Source organism: Oncorhynchus nerka, linkage group LG14 (genome assembly GCF_034236695.1).
Source record: "Oncorhynchus nerka isolate Pitt River linkage group LG14, Oner_Uvic_2.0, whole genome shotgun sequence".
Lineage (NCBI taxonomy): Eukaryota > Metazoa > Chordata > Actinopteri > Salmoniformes > Salmonidae > Oncorhynchus > Oncorhynchus nerka.
In genome coordinates this window covers 76,571,383-76,590,657 of record NC_088409.1, presented here as the reverse complement: position 1 = coordinate 76,590,657, position 19,275 = coordinate 76,571,383, and the positions used below count along the sequence as shown (strand labels likewise).

General features: G+C 40.6%; 1 protein-coding gene across 2 annotated transcripts; it reads left to right on the top strand.

Annotated features, from left to right (window-relative positions):
* Window positions 1-6,626: 6,626 nt before the first annotated feature.
* On the top strand, window positions 6,627-19,218 carry LOC115141914 (protein FAM118B-like). Of its 2 annotated transcripts, none has more exons than XM_029681304.2 (8): window positions 6,627-6,995; window positions 8,171-8,263; window positions 8,518-8,770; window positions 13,686-13,913; window positions 17,472-17,600; window positions 17,740-18,037; window positions 18,345-18,410; window positions 18,516-19,218. In XM_029681304.2, the coding sequence occupies exons 1-8, from the start codon at window positions 6,874-6,876 to the stop codon at window positions 18,527-18,529; spliced, it is 1,203 nt and encodes a 400-aa protein (XP_029537164.1). In that variant the 5' UTR covers window positions 6,627-6,873; the 3' UTR covers window positions 18,530-19,218. The 2 variants fall into 2 exon arrangements, with proteins under 2 accessions (XP_029537164.1, XP_029537163.1); XM_029681303.2 differs by having other exon boundaries at window positions 6,628-6,995; window positions 8,467-8,770.
* The last annotated feature ends 57 nt before the right edge of the window (window positions 19,219-19,275 follow it).

The following is a 19,275-nucleotide window of genomic DNA, read 5'->3' as shown; positions in this document are numbered from 1 at the left end:
ATTATACAATGTTATCTACTAGAGAAAGAGTCAATTAAATAACACCTATTTCAATATTTATTGTGAGTATGCCCTTTTGTTTTTTTCCCCCCAAAAAGATACACCTGTCCTTTGGTAGTGGTGTCCTTTTCACCACCAAGGGCAAATTCCTCATTAATAGTTTTTTCAAGAAAATTTTAATTTAGTTACCATGGAAACTTATTGTGACACTAACACTATATGCTGTCTTAAATACTAGCCAAAGCATGCTAAGCAGTCTGTCTTCTTCCTCCAAAAACTGTAGAAGTGTCATTTCCATCACACATATATTATTATAGTTTTTACATTTAAAAAAAACCTTTAGGCTTACTTAATCATGTTTTAAAGAAAATGCTCCAACTTGAAAACTTAAGTAGTATTTTTCCTTGTTTATAGAAGTTGCCACATAAAACAGCACCGAGGTCACAGACATAGAATTTTTTTTTTTATCCTATATTATACCAGGAACATCTGCAAAAAGACAGGAAGGGGTACTGGAAGGAAAACGAGAAGGGAAATCTATCTCTGAGCTTACAAAGCCAGAACAAAGAAGAGAATGCAAAGGAAATGGAGCAAACTGAATAGAAAACAGACTTGAAAGAGAACAGTTGCAATGGAGATTTACCTGTCAAGCAACACACCACCTCAGTCAGCAGATGACTTCCAGCCAGAACATGAGGCCAACATCTTCATTGTCTGCAACAGGAATGAGAAGTTGAATAAATGCTGGAAGAAAAAAGGTTGGAAGAGTTCGCTCAAAAACATAGAGATCTTTGCATGACAAATGTCAAACTTGATAAAGCTTTACGGAAAGCTGAGGAGTACAATGGACTTAGATATCGGCCATATATCCTGCCTATAGTTTACTAGGGTGCACCCAACTCTTAGTCTGAGGGTCTCAGATTTCAACGTTCAATAGCAATATTATAAACATGAATCCACAGAAAACACAAACCAATTCACAAATATTGACATACACCACTATGAGATGGAATCAAATGTGAGTGACTGTGCCTATCAATAAACACTGTATGGTGTTTAAGTGTAGCATGTGTTTGTAACAATACCACTGCAATGTATGATGCAATTATGTCTTGCAAGAAATATCCTACAACACCGTAATATGGCAGTGCAAATTCAGTGTTCTCCAAGGAAAATAAATATTGGAACTGAATCCATACTTAAAAAATAACCCAATCCTGGCGTCAATCTTTCTCTCAATCCCTTCACAGCACGTTTGTATAGGTAAGTGAGTGTTAATGTCCAATTCTCTCTTTTTTATTTCAGTTTTATACAACTTCTCAACGATTTGAAACTACATTTTCCTTCCATGGAATGACGTTGTTCACGTTACGTTCTAGCTCTTTTGTTTTGCATGTTGGCGCCAACTGGTGTAGAACGTGAGGTTAGGAGAGGGACTAAGAGAATATTGAGTTTTGATTGGCTCAAAATCAACTGCTCGTCATGCAGTTTCTGACAGCTGATTTGTAATAGCTGTCAACTTAAACATATCAATGGCATTATAGTATAATATGATTGGTTACTGGAATCTCACTAGTAAAGTTAAGTATTCAAAATTAGTTGACCTGCGTTACAATGGCCTGGTCAAAGCTGCAAAAAGAGAATTGGGATTTTCAGCAAAATCAATGAGGGCAAATGATAACAGGCCAACAAGTCTTCAATACTCCAGGAAAAAGCAGTGGAACAGAATTAGCACAGCCACAGAAGAGAAAATCACTAGATTCTATGAATGTGACAACAACAGTGGAAATGGACACACTAACTAACAAGAAGAAAAATAAGCAGAAGCGCTTCCTAAATGGCACAATTCAGAACATTTATCAGAAGTTTAAGAGGGAATATTCACAGATTAAAATGTCATACTATGAAATCTGCAAGAGATGTCCCTTTTGGGTTGTCAAGCCAACAGTCCAGGATAGGGACACATGCCTCTGCAAAACGCACACCAACCTCCAGTTCATGCCAGACAAACTACAGTATCACAAAGTGATCAGCTGCAGCAACATTGAAAACCTTATTTAGTCTTTGTGCGGACCTGAAGAAGGACCTTGTGAGGACCTGAAGAAAGAGTGTATGTACAGAGAGTGTTCCCTTTGCCAAGCAAAAGAGTTTTAACGTCTGACTTTGATGCTGGTGTGCAGACATGGTGGTTTGAGTGGAAAAACAAAGCTGAAGAGCGATAGAAGAAAAACTAAGAGGGAAACATAGAGAAGTTCACTGTACATTTGACAGTAAAAGGAAATGTGTGTGACACACTGCAGATTTTACTGGAGGACTTCTCCAAAGGATTGAAAGAGAAGTTGGGGAAACAATTGTACAATATTCAACACCAATACTCCAAACTGAGAGAATTAAAAGAGAATCTGCGGAAAGAGATCATCATGCATATTGACTTTACAGAGAATTACCTGTGTAAATACACCAGTTAAATCCAGGCAGTTCACTTGGTGATTCTGACAAGCAGGTGACCCCTCCACACCTGTGTTGGATATACCACAAATGAGACAGTTTCACTCTGATCACTGAGCTCTTCTATGCGGATGACTCTCTGCAATCTAGGCCCATCTGCTTGAGCTCTGCCCATCAGCTACTTTTTCAATCTTGCTTTGTCTTATATTAATTAAATGTTTAACAATGTATTATGAAGTCAAGATCAATGATATTATGAAGCCAAGATCAATGAAAGAATGATGAAAAAAAACTTTGGAGTACTTTAAATTAAATTATGGGCAGAAAAACAAATTCAACTCCATCTTTCATTGAATCAGATGGCTTATTCATCACAAAACCATTTGATGTTGCCAATTATTTGAATGATTACTTCATTGGCAAAGTGGGCAAACTTAGGCAGGAAATGCCAACAACGAACAGTGAGCCATCATATTCATGCATAGAAAAACAATTAATGAAAGAAAAGCATTGCACGTTTAAATTTTGTACAATTAGGGTGGGAGAGATGGGAAAATTATTGTTATCGATCAATAATAACAAACCTGGCATTGACAACTTAGATGGAAAGCTACCGAGGATGGTAGCTGACTCTATAGTCACTCTGTCATATCTTTAATCTGAGCCTAGAGGAAAGTATTTGTCTTCAGGCCTGGAGGGAAGCCAAAGTAATTCCACTACCCAAGAGCGGTAAAGCGGCCTTTACTGGTTCTAACAGCAGACCTATCAGCATGCTGCCAGCTCTTAGCAAACTGTTGGAAAAAAGTGTGTTTGACCAAATACAATGCTATTTCTCCGTAAACAAATTAACAACAGACTTTTAGCATGCTTATAGAGAAGGGCACTCAACATGTACTGCACTGACACAAATGACTGATGATTGGTTGACAGAAATTGATAATAAGAAGATTGTGGGAGCTGTACTGTTAGATTTCAGTGCAGACTTTGATGTTATTGACCATAACCTGTTGTTGAAAAAACATAAACTACCGTTCAAAGGTTTGGGTCACTTAGAAAAGTCCTTGTTTAGTGAAAGAAAAGCATTTTTTTTGTACATTAAAATAACATCAAATTGATCAGAAATACAGTGTAGAGATTTTTAATGTCGTAAATGAATATTGTAGCTGGAAATGACTGATTTTTAATGGAATATCTACATAGGCGTACAGAGGCCCATTATCAGCAACCATCACTCCTGTAATCCAATAGCACGTTGTGTTAGCTAAATCCAAGTTTATAATTTTAAAAGGCTAATTGATCATGAGAAAACTCTTTTGCAATTATGTTCGCAAAGCTGAAAACTTTTGCTCTGATTAAAGAAGCAATAAAACGGGTCTTCTTTAGACTAGTTGAGTATCTGGAGCATCAGCATTTGTGGGTTCGATTACAGGCTCAAAATGGCCAGAAACAAAGAACTTTCTTCTGAAACTTGTCAGTCTATTCTTGTTCTGAGAAATTAAGGCTTTTCCATGCGAGAAATTGCCAAGAAACTGAAGATCTTGTACAACGATGTGCATTACTCCCTTCACAGAACAGCGCAAACTGGCTCTAACCAGAATAGAAAGAGGAGTGGGAGGCCCCGGTGCACAACTGAGAAAGAGGACAAGTACATTAGAGTGTCTAGTTTGAGAAACAGACGCCTCATAAGTCCTCAACTGGCAGCTTCATTAAATAGTACCCGCAAAACACCAGTCTCAAAGTCAACAGTCAAGCGGTGACTCCGGGATGCTGGCCTTCTAGGCAGAGTTGCAAAGAAAAAGCCATATCCCAGACTGAGCCAATAAAAGATTAAGATGGGAAATAGAACACAGACAATGGACAGATGAACTCTGCCTAGAAGCCAGAGTCACCTCTTCACCAATGACGTTGAGACAGGTGTTTTGCGGGTACTATTTAATGAAGCTGCCAGTTGAGGACTTGATGAATAAATGGTTTTAGCTGTTACAAAGGCAAGTTTAAACATTTAGGCATCGTGTTGAATTATACATTTTAGGAAAAACAAAAAAATCACTTATAGAATATACAAATGTATAAGAAATGTGTTATAAATTAATTGTATGATATTTTATATTCAACTAAAATGGACCCTGGGTACCCTGTTTTTATGCATTACATGAATGGTATGCCGAATCATCATCACAAAGAGCCATCATCAATGTTGTTTTTGTGCAACTGCTTCAATAATCCTCTTGTTTACCAGGATCTTAAGCATCTACTTTTTAAGTGTAATTTTATGTCTGTCTCAGTCATAAATATTAGTCCCACATAAATGTATCAACGATTTATGTAATATATGGAAGGGAATAGAGCTGGAGACGTACTGTGGTAAGGGCTAAAAGGCTATTGAAGTCAAAACATAAAATGATTCCCATGCATTTTCACAGGACAAGAGGGTTGATGATTTTGAACTCATCCCTGAAACCCAGCTGATGGTCGGTCTGTTGGTGTTTATCATGCTGGTTACAGCTCCAGCCAGGTGTGCTCTCAGGATGACTGATAGGATAGGCAGGCACCAGATAACAGATATGGGAAACTGTAGGCTACATGCTGTTAGCCTCTGCCACAGGTTTTCACCAACAACATGAGAGAAGCCTGGAGCTGAGGCTACCACGCTGTTTGATAACACACGTCTCCAGAATGGGAACATTTGAAACCACTCTTGTCATCCTCATACACAGTAATACTGAGCCTCCTTTATTTACATCATACATTTTCTGTGCCCTTTCTCAGGCTGTGGTTATGAGCCATTGAGAGAGCTGAAACCTCTTCCATTAGAGAAAGATGCATTTGCTCTCTTATGGACTCTGTCCAAATGAATTACTCCAAGAATACTACTGTGCAACATAGGTCAGTCTCCTAGTTTCAGAATGGTGTGAGTACAAAATCTCAGCAACATGCATGCCTCTGTTTCCAGGGTGGTGGTAGTAAACGTAGGTTTGTTTAATATAACAGATGCACACAATTGCAGGTCCGGGGAACAGTTTATGGTGGGCAACAAAACTTCTTAACAGTATTGTGAGTAAATAGCATGGTCTCCCTCTCTAATTGACTACCAGTGACACGGAGTAGCATTATATCTAAAATCTTACAAGCTCTCAGCAATCAATGCAACACCATATGGTCATAGGTCATGGGCGGAGACTGTGCTGCAACTCTGAGATAAGTCATTTGTCATTTGCATACTGTGTGTGAAAGTGATAGGTCTCAATTTTGGAATTAGGCAACTGGTCTAGCTCTAAAATAGATAGTCCTTGTCCAAGCACATTCAACAGTGTCTTATGTAACTGCATTAGATATGAAGACCCCCCCCCCCCCTCACCTTGTATCATCACCCATTTGCCATCTAAGCCAAATCTTCTTCCAGACAGCCTTTTTTGGAACTCTGTATCCAGAGAATTTCACTCAGGGATGGGCAACTGACGAAATTGTCTTTGGAAGAATTTCCAAAAACAAACAAAAAATCACTCATATTTTAGTTGAGAGTAAAATAGTAGAATACACAAGGCAATATTGAAATTTGGTTGTGCTGCATCAGCAATTTATCTATTGTTATGTCAATCACTGACAGTCACTCAATTAGCTCGTCAGTTAACATTTTTTAGATTGGTAAATTAGTCTAGCCAGCTATCTAAACTTGTAGTAATCATGGTTTAATTACCAACCTGGGCCCCATTGATTTTGTTAGACATTCTCACTCAGATATACACTATGGCCAAATGTGTAGAATTGCAGGAAATTTTCAAAATTTTCTCTCCACCCAACGGCAAAATGAGTAGATTTGCATAAATGTAGCTATAAAATCGATAAATATTCTCTCTACCCCATGGCTAAATGGGTAGAATTGCAGCAAACTTGGTTTAAAACGGCAACATTTTCCCCACACCCGGTGGCGAAATTAGTAGAATTTCAGGAAATGAACTATAAAACATTTCACTTATGTCGCCCAAAAGGCTAGAGCCGGCTCCTGAATGTGTGGGTACGCAAACCCGCGAGCCACTGCGGCCGCTCTTGATGAGTTCAGTTTTTGTGTGACCCCCACCCTCATCAAAGTTGCCCATCCCTGATCTAGCTAATATCACATGGGCTGATCGTAAAGTGGGGAGGTGGGGGTAAAACATTGTTTACCCCTTTCCAGAATGTAGAGAGCCAGTGGGATTTACAGTAGCGCGCTGAGCACATCCCAATTGCCTTGTCCAACTCCGTCACAACACACACAGTCAGACCTCCAGCTGCATATGAGTCGACAGGTTGTGTACACAGAGGAAGTCGACTGAGAAAATTTTATAGCTAAATAGATTTGCTAAGAATAACATCTAGTAGACAAAGGCACGCAGACTTCGCCATGTCAAGTACAACAATCTCAAATACCGGCTTTTAAAGCAGGATATGTCCGTAGTAGACTGTACTGGATTTTTAACTCGCAGTTGCAAGTCAGCTGACGTTAACGGCTCGTCTGCTAGCACGTTGAATATTTCCACTGACCAAAAAAGCAACTTGGAGATATCCGGGTAAGTGTAAATACTTGTGTGAATTTAACTAGCCAATGTGTCATATTTCACCGTTTTAGTCCAACTTTAACGTCATTCTAGCTAGTCTGTACAGTACATTGAGCTTTTGCCAACTGGTTAGCTAACGTCAGTCAATTCTTCCTGACTGCGTTCTTCCCGTCCTTAGTAAGTAGCTAGCCAATTTAACTAGCTAAAGTCAGCTAGCCAGTAACGTTATAGCCAAAGTATACAGTGTATGAACACATCACCAAAAAATGTTTTTTCTTGGAGTGAAGTTTTTATGTCTCCAGGAGGAAAGTATCGTTCTTATTGAGCCCCAAGACTACTATTATTGCAATAAAGATACAATAAATTGGCCTCAAGTCAGACTTTAGCAGTAATACAATATGAAGATAATTTAGATAATAGATTACGCCGAGATTTTTCACTTTCAAATTCTATTTTTTTTATTTTTATTATTCACGGCCGGTTGTGATACAGCCTGGAATCGAACCAGGGTCTGTAGTGACTTCTCTAGCACTGAGATGCAGTCAGTGCCTTAGAACGCTGTGCCACCCCTTAGCCCAAAATGCAGCCACACCAAACAAAAAACAGATTTCGAAGTTTAACAAACCATAGAACTGAGCACAAATCGAGGACTACTTTTAACACTTTTTACAAATACACATTTACAGGAAGAACTGTGCAGATACTAAGTCTGGTAACAGAATTTAACCGAGGGAGATTTTACCACTTTGTTACCAAATTTAGCATCTGCACAGTTTTTCCAGTGTTTTTTTTTTAAACTGTGTAAATTGTTCAAAGTAGTCATTGTTCATAGAGTTGTATGGTTTGTTAAACTTTGAAATCAATAGTTTTTGTTTGGCATACATTTTAAAGTGTGAAATCTAATTCTGTTACCGTGGAATTGCCCTTAGTTCGGCATCTCAGTACTTTGTGTGTAAGGTTTAGCCCCATGGATGTTCCACTATACAAAGCTAGTTAGTGTAAGGTGAATCTGATGCCCTGCCTTTGGTAGTAATGGGGACAGTGGCACACTGTCCTGTAAAGGTGCTGTTCTATGTATGATACAATAAACTGAGATCATGACTCTGTGGTTACTCCAGATTGCATTTCACTTAAGTTATTGCTTTGATGGTATTGTATGTATATTAATTCTCATGGTTGTCTTACAGGAGCCGAATGGCCTCTGTTGTGACTGTGAAAACCGAGAAGCGGCCTGCTCCTGCTGACCCTCAGGATGTTGACTCCAACACCAAAAAACCCAGGTAACAAAAATTGATATGAGTAGCCTACATTTAGTACTCAGTTCCTGTTTATGTGCCAAAACATTATTGGTATGTCACTGGTCAGGAGCTTTTTCTCTTAGTTCCTGTTCCTAAACCCATTCTTTATCTTTCAGCCTAGGTTTGAGTTCAAACAGCAGCCAAGTAAACTTGCCATGATTTGTTTAACCTTCATGTTGTCTAAGGATTTGGGCACCATCAATGGAACCATCACTCAATCTCTGCCTGCCCCAAAGGAAACTGCTGCCCAGCCTGAAGACCAAGCGGGCCTCCGAGCTGGTCCTAGTTATTGGTACAGGGGTGAGTTCAGCTGTGGCCCCTCAGGTCCCTGCATTGCGCTCCTGGAAGGGTTTGATCCAGGCCTTGTTGGACGCGGCCAACGACTTTGACCTCCTAGAGGAAGAGGAGAGTCGGCGTTTTCAGAAGAGCCTGAAGGACGACAAGAACCTAGTCCACGTGGCTCATGACCTCATCCAGAAGCTCTCTCCGGTAAGGCTTCACTTCCCCCACTCCTTTGCACATACAGACAGCCAGACGTGGACAGGACACTGCCAATACACTGTCTCCAGCTGGTTGAGACACACCAGTGTCGTTCATTGTAAACCTTCCTGTATTGGGATTTGTAATCCCAGTGGGAATGACAGTGGCAAGGAGTCAGCATAATTATATCTAAATTCAAAAACATTTGATTCAGGTTTTCAAACCTGTGTTCTTTGTAAAAGGTGATGCCCTTGCCCTAACCAAAGTACAGCACTGATAGATGACAACAACACTTCATCGTTCATTGCGTTGTTTTCAAAGCCACTGACAAGTTGGCTCAACCAGTTCTGACACTTTTAAGGCCTGTTATTTGATTCGCTAGATGAAGAAATCCCCCCCAGTGAATAACGTCTCATTGATTTCTCAATAAGTCAACGAACCAGTGGACCGTGACTAAATTATGGAGAAATTCAAGGGGAAAACATTTAGGGATTTCCGTACCAGCCCATATCCCCGTCATACCAGGTTGGCTCAAACCATAACGGATTGATGAGGTCTTAATACCATCTGCCTTCAGTGTTAGTCATGTCTCATCGCACCTTTCACATTGCTTAAACATGCTTTGTTTCAGCAGCCTGCCTGTTGCCACAAAGGGAACAAACAGCCCATTGTGGGTTTATCCATAGTTTTTATTCCGGTTCACAATCATGCAGGCCCGTTGCTGTTGGCTATGGATTTGGGGGGCTTTAACATTTTAATGGGAGTGCTGCTGCCTAGTAAAAAAATATGTTTTGTAATCATGGAGTAATGTGAATCCGGGAACACCAGCCCCTGCCAAGGTTTCCATTCAGCCTCAGAATAACAGAGCGCCCCACCAGACTAAATAGCTCACAAGAGGAGACATGATTATCAGGTGATTACACAGCCATGGACCTTGTGGCAAATATTTTTCTGTTCTTACTTAGCAAGCAGTGGTTCTCCACAGGCCTGTCTGTACATGTTCAGCATCTTATCAGTATGGGGTAAGCAACTTTAGCTGAACATAATTCACTGTATCACAATTCCAGTGGGTCAGAAGTTTATATACACTAAGTTGACTGTGCCTTTAAAAAGAATGGAAAATTCCAGAAAATTATTTCATAGCTTTAGAAGCTTCTGATAGGCTAATTGACATAATTTGAGTCAATTGGAGGTGTACCTGTGGACGTATTTCAAGGCCTACCTTCAAACTCAGTGCCTCTTTGCTTGACATCATGGGAAAATCAAAAGAAATCAGCCAAGACCGCAGAAATAAATTGTAGACCTCCACAAGTCTGGTTCATCCTTGGGAGCAATTTCCAAATGCCTGAAGGTACCATGTTCATCTGTACAAACAATAGTACGCAACTATAACACCATGGGACAACTCGGCCATCATACCGCTCAGGAAGGAGACATGTTCTGTCTCCTAGAGATGAATGTACTTTGGTGCGAAAAGTGAAAATCAATCCCAGAACAGCAGCAAAGGACCTTGTGAAGATGCTGGAGGAAACGGGTACAAAAGTATCTATAGCCACAGTAAAACGAGTCCTGTATCGACATAACCTGAAAGGCCGCTCAGTAAGGAAAAAGCCCCTGCTCCAAAACCGCCATTAAATAGCCAGACTACGCAACTGCACATGGGGACAAAGACCATACTGTTTGGAGAAATGTCCTCTGGTCTGATTAAACAAAATTAGAACTGTTTGGCCATAATGACCATCGTTATGTTTGGAGGAAAAAGGGGGAGGCTTGCAAGCCGAAGAACACAATCCCAACCGTGAAGCACGGGGGTGGCAGCATCATGTTGTGGAGGGGCTTTGCTGCAGGAGGGACTGGTGCACTTCACAAAATAGATGGCATCATGAGGCAGGAAAATTATGTGGATATATTGAAGCAACATCTCAAGACATCAGTCAGGAAGTTAAAGCTTGGTCGCAAATGGGTCTTCCAAATGGACAATGACCCCAAGCATACTTCCAAAGTTGTGGCCCTGACCTCAATCCTATAGAAAATTTGTGGGCAGAACTGAACACCAGCAATGTTAGGAGGAATGGGCCAAAATTCATCCAACTTATTGTGGCAAGCTTGAGGAAGGCTACCCAAAACGTTTGACCCAAGTTAAACAATTTAAAGGCAATGCTACCAAATACACTCAATTAGTATGTACATTTCTGACCCTCTGGGAATGTGATGAAAGAAATAAAAGCTGAAATAAATCATTCTCTCTACTATTTTTCTGACATTTCACATTCTTAAAATAAAGTGGTGATCCTAACTAGAGGTCGACCGATTATGATTTTTCAACACCGATACCAATTATTGGAGGACCAAAAAAGCCGATACCGATTAATCGGCCGGTTATTTATTTGTAATAATGACAATTACAACAATACTGAATGAACACTTATTTTAACTTAATATAATACATCAATAAAATCAATTTAGCCTCAAGTAAATAATGAAACATGTTCAATTTGGTTTAAATAATGCAAAAACAAAGTGTTGGAGAAGAAAGTAAAAGTGCAATATGTGCTATGTAAGCTAACGTTTCAGTTCCTTGCTCAGAACATGAGAACATGAGAACATATGAAAGCTGGTGGTTCCTTTTTAACATGAGTCTTCAGTATTCCCAGGTAAGAAGTTTTAGGTTGTAGTTATTATAGGAATTATAGGACTATTTCCCTCTATACCATTTGTATTTCATTAACCTTTGACTATTAGATGTTCTTATAGGCACTTTAGTATTGCCGGTGTAACAGTATAGCTTCCGTCCCTCTCCTCGCTCCTCCCTGGGCTTGAACCAGCAACACAACGACAACAGCCACCATCGAAGCAGCGTTACCCATGCAGAGCAAGGGAAACAACCACCCCAAGGCTCAGAGCGAGTGACGTTTGAAATGCTATTAGCGCGTGCTAACTAGCTAGCCATTTCACTTCGGGTACACCAGCCTCATCTCGGGAGTTGATAGGTTTGAAGTCATAAACAGCGCAATGCTTGACGCACAACGAGGAGCTGCTGGCAAAACGCAGCATGTTTGAATTAATGTTTACGCTCCTGCTTCTACCTACCAACGCTACCAACGCTCAGTCAGATACTTAGATACTTGTATGCTTAGTCAGATTATATGCAACGCAGGACACGCTAGATAATATCTAGTAATATCATCAACCATGTATAGTTAACTAGTGATTATGATTGATTGTTTTTTATAAGATAAGTTTAATGCTAGCTAGCAACTTACTGCATTCGTGTAACAGGCAGTCTCCTTGTGGAGTGCAACGAGAGAGAGGCAGGTCGTTATTGCTTTGGACTAGTTAACTGTAAGGTTGCAAGATTGAATCCCCCGAGCTGACAAGGTGAAAATCTGTCGTTCTGCCCCTGAACGAGGCAGTTAACCCACTATTCCTAGGCCGTCATTGAAAATAAGAATGTGTTCTTAACTCACTTGCCTAGTTAAATAAAGGTATTACATTTTTTTTTTTTTATCAGCAAATCGGCTTCCAAAAATACCCAATTATGAAAACTTGAAATCGGCCCCAATTAATCGGCCATTCCGATTAATCGGTCGACCTCTAATCCTAACTGACGTAAAACAAGGATTTTTTACTATGATTCAATGTCAGTAATTGTGAAACTGAATTTAAATGTAGTTGGCTAAGGTGTATGTAAACTTCCGACTTCAACTGTAGATCTATGGCGCTTGCTATATAAAGTAGCCTGAGTCTCAAATTTTGTAGAATTTAACATGCTGAATTTAAAGAAAACACTTTGAAAAGAGGACTCTCTTAGCTTGAGGACTCTTGTAGTGTAGAAGGAGAGATTTGTCATTGCTTCACCTTTTTTAGTCTTTGGTCACATTGTTGCCCAACGAAACAACATCGATTCAACCAGTGGGTGCTTGTTCACAGAACCGCTGAAGAGAACCAAGGCTTCTGCAAGGAGGAGTGTCCCGCGTCTCAAGAAGTGATCAAATACAGAGTGGGACACAGCAGTTTAACCCAATGGTATTGGTGCGGCAATGAGGGCAATCCAAACAATGTAAATAACTGGATTAGGACTGTGTTTTGGCACATAATGTCGGTTAATGAGCCTAATCTGAAGGTTAGACTCAGAATGTTTGTGACCTAAATCCTTTCATGCTGTCGTTGAATGACCTAGGCAAAATACTCTAGGAAATTACATTACAATTTTCCCTGTTTAGGACTAGATTGGTTGAAAACAACTTAACTTTAGGGTCGAATCCTACGCTATATCAATCTCAAAATCAGGATTGGACCATGGTACTACTTTGCCTTATTTGGTTGTTACATAAATCCTGAAACAAAAGGAGAATACGTTCAGTGCAGAAGTCAACAGCAGGGTGGGTGGATAGCTAGATGCTTGCCCTTGGTGATGATGACTTCCTTCCTGTGGAAAGGGATCCTGTTGTTAGTTAATTAGCCCACTAGATCTCTAATCTCTGGACAGTCCAGCAGTAAGCCAGGCAGCTGGCTGTGCTAAGCTCACCTCGACAGTGCTATTCATAGCGGGCCAGCACTTCTCCTATGTTTTCCTATAGCCATTGCCAGGTAGTGTGAGCGTTTTGCGTAGCTCTCGGTAATGCGATTTATCCATTACAGACAGCCATAATCTCATGGCTACTCAAACATCCTGCCCACCAACTCTTTGCTCCATAGCCATGTTTACCGTGTATAGCAACTGTTTACATGCCACATCTAATGATGGAAAAACATTTTCACCTTTCATTTACATGACTACCACAACCAGTCATAAATGCTTTATTATACCTTTTAAAAAACGTCTCCCTCCTAGTAGTTAAGTACCAGCAGTATAATCTGGTCCCAGAAATGCAATACACACCCACTAACCCCTAGTCATTGTGTTCCTGTCCTATCATTGCAGAGAACAGGCAACGTGCGGTCCACCTTCTTCAAGGACTGCCTGTACGAGGTGTTTGACGATCTGGAGTGTAAGATGGAGAATGCGGGGAAGCACCTTCTCCGCTCCGTACTGCAGCTGATGGAGAGTGGAGCGCTGGTCCTCACCACCAACTTTGACAACCTGCTGGAAATTTATGCAGCCCACCAGGGATCGAAGCTGGAGTCTCTGGACCTCACAGATGAGAAGAAGGTAACAACAGATCCTTTTCCCCTTTGGAAAGATATCTGTAGCCATGGCCTTGTGTGCTCTTTAGGACCAAATTATAAATTGTGTGCATAACTGACTTTCATTGAAATAACACATCATGGATTGATGCCAATTGGGAATTTGCATGAACATTTTTGTTCCAGTATGTCATGTGTGCAGATCTAGTCTGTTTCTAAAGCTACACTGGCACACCACTTCGCTATGATGCAATTGGGGTTGTTATCATTTAGAGAAAATCCCTAACTGAATAAGATTAATTTTTGGACAAAATTAATTTCACAGTGGAGCTAACAGGTGCCGATCCTCATAAGGGGAACATTTTTAACATTTAACAAATATCTAACACAACATTGCTGTAACGTTAATAAGAGATATGCATCTTTCAAATTATTTGCCACAGATATAAAGCGCTCCGCACATCATCGTCATTAACAGTTGGGAAAATGGCAGAGAGTGAGACAGGGAAGCGACAGCAGTGAAGTCCTGTATTGCAATACTTTGACAAGTTCAATAAGAATGTGGTGAAATGCAAACTTTGCGCGTTGGAATTGAGCTACAGTGGCAGTACAGGTGCAATGCTTAACCATCTGAAAGGGAGGCACCATGAGACACTAACTGTTGCTGGCCTGGATGGAGAAATTGTACAATGATTGCTCTGCAAGTGAAAAGCGTGAGCTCTCAAACACCCCATAAGTGGCATTAACAACAGATTGTTGGATGAACATGCTGTCATGCATCACTGCGACGAGCCATCACATTGATGAGAAGTGGGACATGAAGTCCCATGTACTGACTACTGAAAACATGGAGGTGAAGCACACAGCAGAGAACCGAAAAACGTTAACTACCATTGTTGCTGAGTGGGTTGGGGACAGCAGTAAGGTAAACACCGTCCAGTAGCCAATGGAACTGCATTGTCCCCTAGCGATCATACGCTCAAACATACAGCTGAAGTCGGAAGTTTATATACACCTTAGCCAAATACATTTAAACCCAGTTTTTCACAATTCCTGACATTTAATCTGTGTAAAAAATCCCTGCTTTAGGTCATTTAGGATCACCACTTTATTTTAAGAATGTGAAATGTCAGAATAATAGTAGAGAATGAGTTATTTCAGCTTTTATTTCTTTCATCACATTCCCAGTGGGTCAGAAGTTTACATGCACTCAATTAGTATTTGGTAGCATTGCCTTTAAATTGTTGGGTCAAATGTTTTTGGTAGCCTTCCTCAAGCTTCCCACAATAAGTTGGGTGAATTTTGGCCCATTCCTCCTGACAGAGCTGGTGTAACTGAGTCAGGTTTATAGGCCTCCTTCCTCACGCACACTTTTTCAGTTCTGTTCTATAGGATTGAGGTCAGAGCTTTGTGATGGGCACTCCAATACCTTGACTTTGTTGTCCTTAAGCCATTTTGCCACAACTTTGGAAGTATGCTTGGGGTTATTGTCCATTTGGAAGACCCATTTGCGACCAAGCTTTAACTTCCTGACTGATGTCTTGAGATGTTGTTTCAATATATCCACATAATTTTCAATCCTCATAATGCCATCTATTTTGTGAAGTGCACCAGTCCCTCCTGCAGCAAAGCCCCTCCACAACATGATGCTGCCACCCCGTGCTTCACGGTTGGGATTGTGTTCTTTGGCTTGCAAGCCTCTCCCTTTTTCCTCCAAACATAACGATGGTCATTATTGCCAAACAGTTCTAATTTTGTTTCATCAGACCAGAGGACATTTCTCCAAACAGTACGATCTTTGTCCCCATGTGCAGTTGCAAAGCGTAGTCTGGCTATTTTACGGCGGTTTTGGAGCAGTGGCTTCTTCCTTGCTGAGCGGCCTTTCAGGTTATGTCGATATAGGACTCGTTTTACTGTGGATATAAATAGTTTTGTTCTGGTTTCTTCTAGCATCTTCACAAGGTCTTTTGCTGCTGTTCTGGGATTGATTTTCACTTTTCACACCTAAGTACGTTCATCTCTAGGAGAAAGAAAGCGTCTCCTTCCTGAGCGGTATGACGGCTGCGTGGTCCCATGGTGTTTGTACAGATGAACGTGGTACCTTCAGGCGTTTGGAAATTGCTCCCAAGGATGAATCAAACCTGTGGAGGTCTACAGTTCTTTTTATCTGAGGTCTTGGCTGATTTCTTTTGATTTTTCTTACAATGTTAAGCAAAGAGGCACTGAGTTTGAAGGTAGGCCTTGAAATACATCCACAGGTACACCTCCAATCGGTTCGAATTATGTTAAGTAGCCTATCGGAAGCTTCTAAAGCCATGACATTTTCTGGAATTTTCCATCCATTCTTTTTAAAGGCACAGTCAACTTAGTGTATGTAAACTTCTGACCCACTGGAATTGTGAATTAATCTGTCTGTAAACAATTGTTGGAAAAATGACTTGTCATGCACAAGGTAGATGTCCTAACCGACTTGCCAAAACTATAGTGTTTTAACAAGAAATGTGGAGGGGTTGAAAAATTAGTTTTAATGACTCCAACCTAAGTGTATGTAAACGTCCGACTTCAACATCACCTAATTTAATGTTTTTTTTTCATAACGTTTAAATAATAAAACAATTGCCATTTAAACGTTAAGAACTGTTTTACATTTGTCATATCTATAGATTTGGGCATGTGGTGTGGACACTGGAACATAGGTTTTAAGACGGCATCAGAGCCTTTATTTACCAGTTAGGCTAGTTGAGAACAAGTTCTCATTTACAACTGCGAGCTGGCCAAGATAAAGCGGTGCGACACAAACAACAACACAGTTACACATGGAATAAACAAACAGTCAATAATACAATATAAAAAGTCTATATACAGTGTGTGCAAATGAGGTAAGGCAATAAATAGGCCATAGTGGCAATATAGCAATTAAACACTGGAGTGACAGATGTGCATTAGATGAGTGTGCAGGTAGATTGACTCAAATGATTAGGGACCCCTGTTCGGGGAAGTTGTCTATGAACCACTGAGGTCATGACAGTTTAACTATACTACGTTGTTTATGCTCACAACACAGGGAATGCTCTTACACATAAAACATGTTTTTAATGTGTATTAAAGGCAAATTCAAGGGAAGGTATTTAATTAAAAGCCCAACATATGTATTCTAATATTGTTGCCCTTCTAATATGGTGTACTTACACCAGAGAAAATGATCAATGTATTGACCTGTGAAAGTACAGTATTTTGTCTCTGACTGAAGTAGGATGTAGTTAGTATATATTGAGGTTACATTTTCAAACATCCTCCAACCATTGTCAACATTTATGGATTAATCAATATGTCAGAAATAGGAACTAACCTGACAAATATATTTCTCCTTTAAGCAGAACTTAAACACTATTCCTACTCTCACCTTAGCAGGGACCCAACATGGATTGTTATTTATGTAGAAGCATTAAAATGAGTCTGTATTTATCAGAAGCCTGTGATAATGCCCTTCAGGTGTGGTATTTATGCACTGTTAGTTGTGTTACTCTATACCCAGTGAGAACAGGTATTGGTGCTATGGACTGTGAAATGTGTGTATGTGCAGGTCCTGGAGTGGGCTCAGGGGAAGAGAAGTCTGAGCGTTTTGCACATTCACGGTGTTTACACGAATCCCAGTGGCATTGTACTGCACCCTGCTGGCTACCAGAATGTACTGAGGAACACTGAAGTCATGGTGAGCATTGAGGCAGGCAGCCTTTAAATGATACCCTGGAAATGTTTTAGCAGTTGCTGATGTTTAAAAAAAAAGGTTAAATTTAAGTAAAGTAAATTCTGTCAGTCTTAATGAAAACGGAATTATCTTGGTTCAACAGAGAGAGATCCAGAAACTGTATGAGACCAAGTCATTTGTGTTCCTGGGCTGCGGGCGCACGGTGGACGACACCACCTTCCAGGCTCTGTTCCTGGAGGCGGTCAAACACAAGTCGGACCTGGAGCACTTCATGCTGGTGCGGCGCGAGGACGTTGGAGAGTTCAAGAAGCTGCGGGACAACATGCTGGACAAGGGCATCAAGGTCATCTCTTACGGCAATGAGTATTCTGACCTGCCCGAGTACTTTGAGCGGCTGGCCAATGAGATCTGCAACCGCGACGCTGTCATTAACGGCTGGGGTAAGGAAGCCCCTCTGGTACAATTTATAGGAAGGGAAGAGCCTTTTCACATAACTTACCAGTTTCAGTGGAATTACTCACTCTCTCACTGCATGTTTAGTAATCATACAGTATCCACTTCCTACAATAGATCACTTATTTGGTGATATGTAAGTGTAAATCAAAACAATTATTTATTTAGTGCTTGGATCTCCTCTTACGGTGATGCTACTGAGGAATTATATTTTAGTGAGCCAAGTTGCACATTTTTCTGTGTTTAAACATGAATACCTCCTTTGTTTGCCCTCACTATTTGTGCTTTTCATAGGATCTCCCTCTCAAGAAGAACAGGAAACCCAGAATGGCTTTCATTCACAGAAGTGCCTCCTTCAAGGTTAGGATTGTGTACAGGCTTACCTGTAATGCATGGCAGTCCATGGTAATATACAGCTGTTGGTTCTCCTGGTCTTTTACCTGTTCACCTTCTCTTTCTGCCCAGACTATTCTTCTTGACAGGCACAAAACAGGTGGGAGTATCAGTCCTTTTCATTCACCGTTCCTTCATAGAGTTCAGTCTACTACTCAGGTCTGGTTTCATTGGATCTACTACAACTCCTCCAGGCAAATATGGCCAGAAGAGAACATGTTACTGCTCTGTAGTCACCCGCTGATTTTGTTTATTTTTTTCTGTACCGGTTGTCATGACAAAGGGAAAGATCCAGCCAAGGAGCTAACAGGAAAGCAGCTGTCCACCCTGGCAACTTAATGTAAATGTAGGCCTAATGGATATAGATGTGTGAAGTAGGGATGACAATGTCAGGTCCCTGATCTGGTTTCTCGCATATCATCATTTGGAAATGAATCCTGTCCTGAATGAATGGATGGCTGGAGTCAGTCCAGTGGACCTAGATGTGAGTTTCTGAAGAGAAGCAGGCATGGGGAAAATGTAGCCAATATGGCGTAAGGGCTGTTCCGATGCAGCCTTTTGCCGTGGTATATTGGCCATATACCACAAACCCCTGAGGTGCCTTATTGCTGTTAGAAGCTACTTACCAACATAATTAGACAGTCTGATATGTCAATCAGGGTTCACTCCACCCAGCTTCTTTTTATGCCTTTTGTATTGTTAATACTGCAGGTTGAGAAATGTGTCGGTATTTAAGTGCTATTTAAAAAATAAAAATAAACACTTTGGTATCATACACCCAACTCTTCCTTTTCCATTGTGATCCAGACCACACTATCAGCATTTGTTCCAA

Coding starts and splice junctions, on each gene's coding strand:
- LOC115141914 (XM_029681303.2), top strand. CDS start 6,874: ATGTCCGTAGTAGACTGTACTGGATTTTTAACTCGCAGTTGCAAGTCA. Junction 8,771..13,685: donor TCATCCAGAAGCTCTCTCCG/GTAAGGCTTCAC, acceptor CTATCATTGCAG/AGAACAGGCAACGTGCGGTC. Junction 13,914..17,471: donor ACCTCACAGATGAGAAGAAG/GTAACAACAGAT, acceptor GTGTATGTGCAG/GTCCTGGAGTGGGCTCAGGG.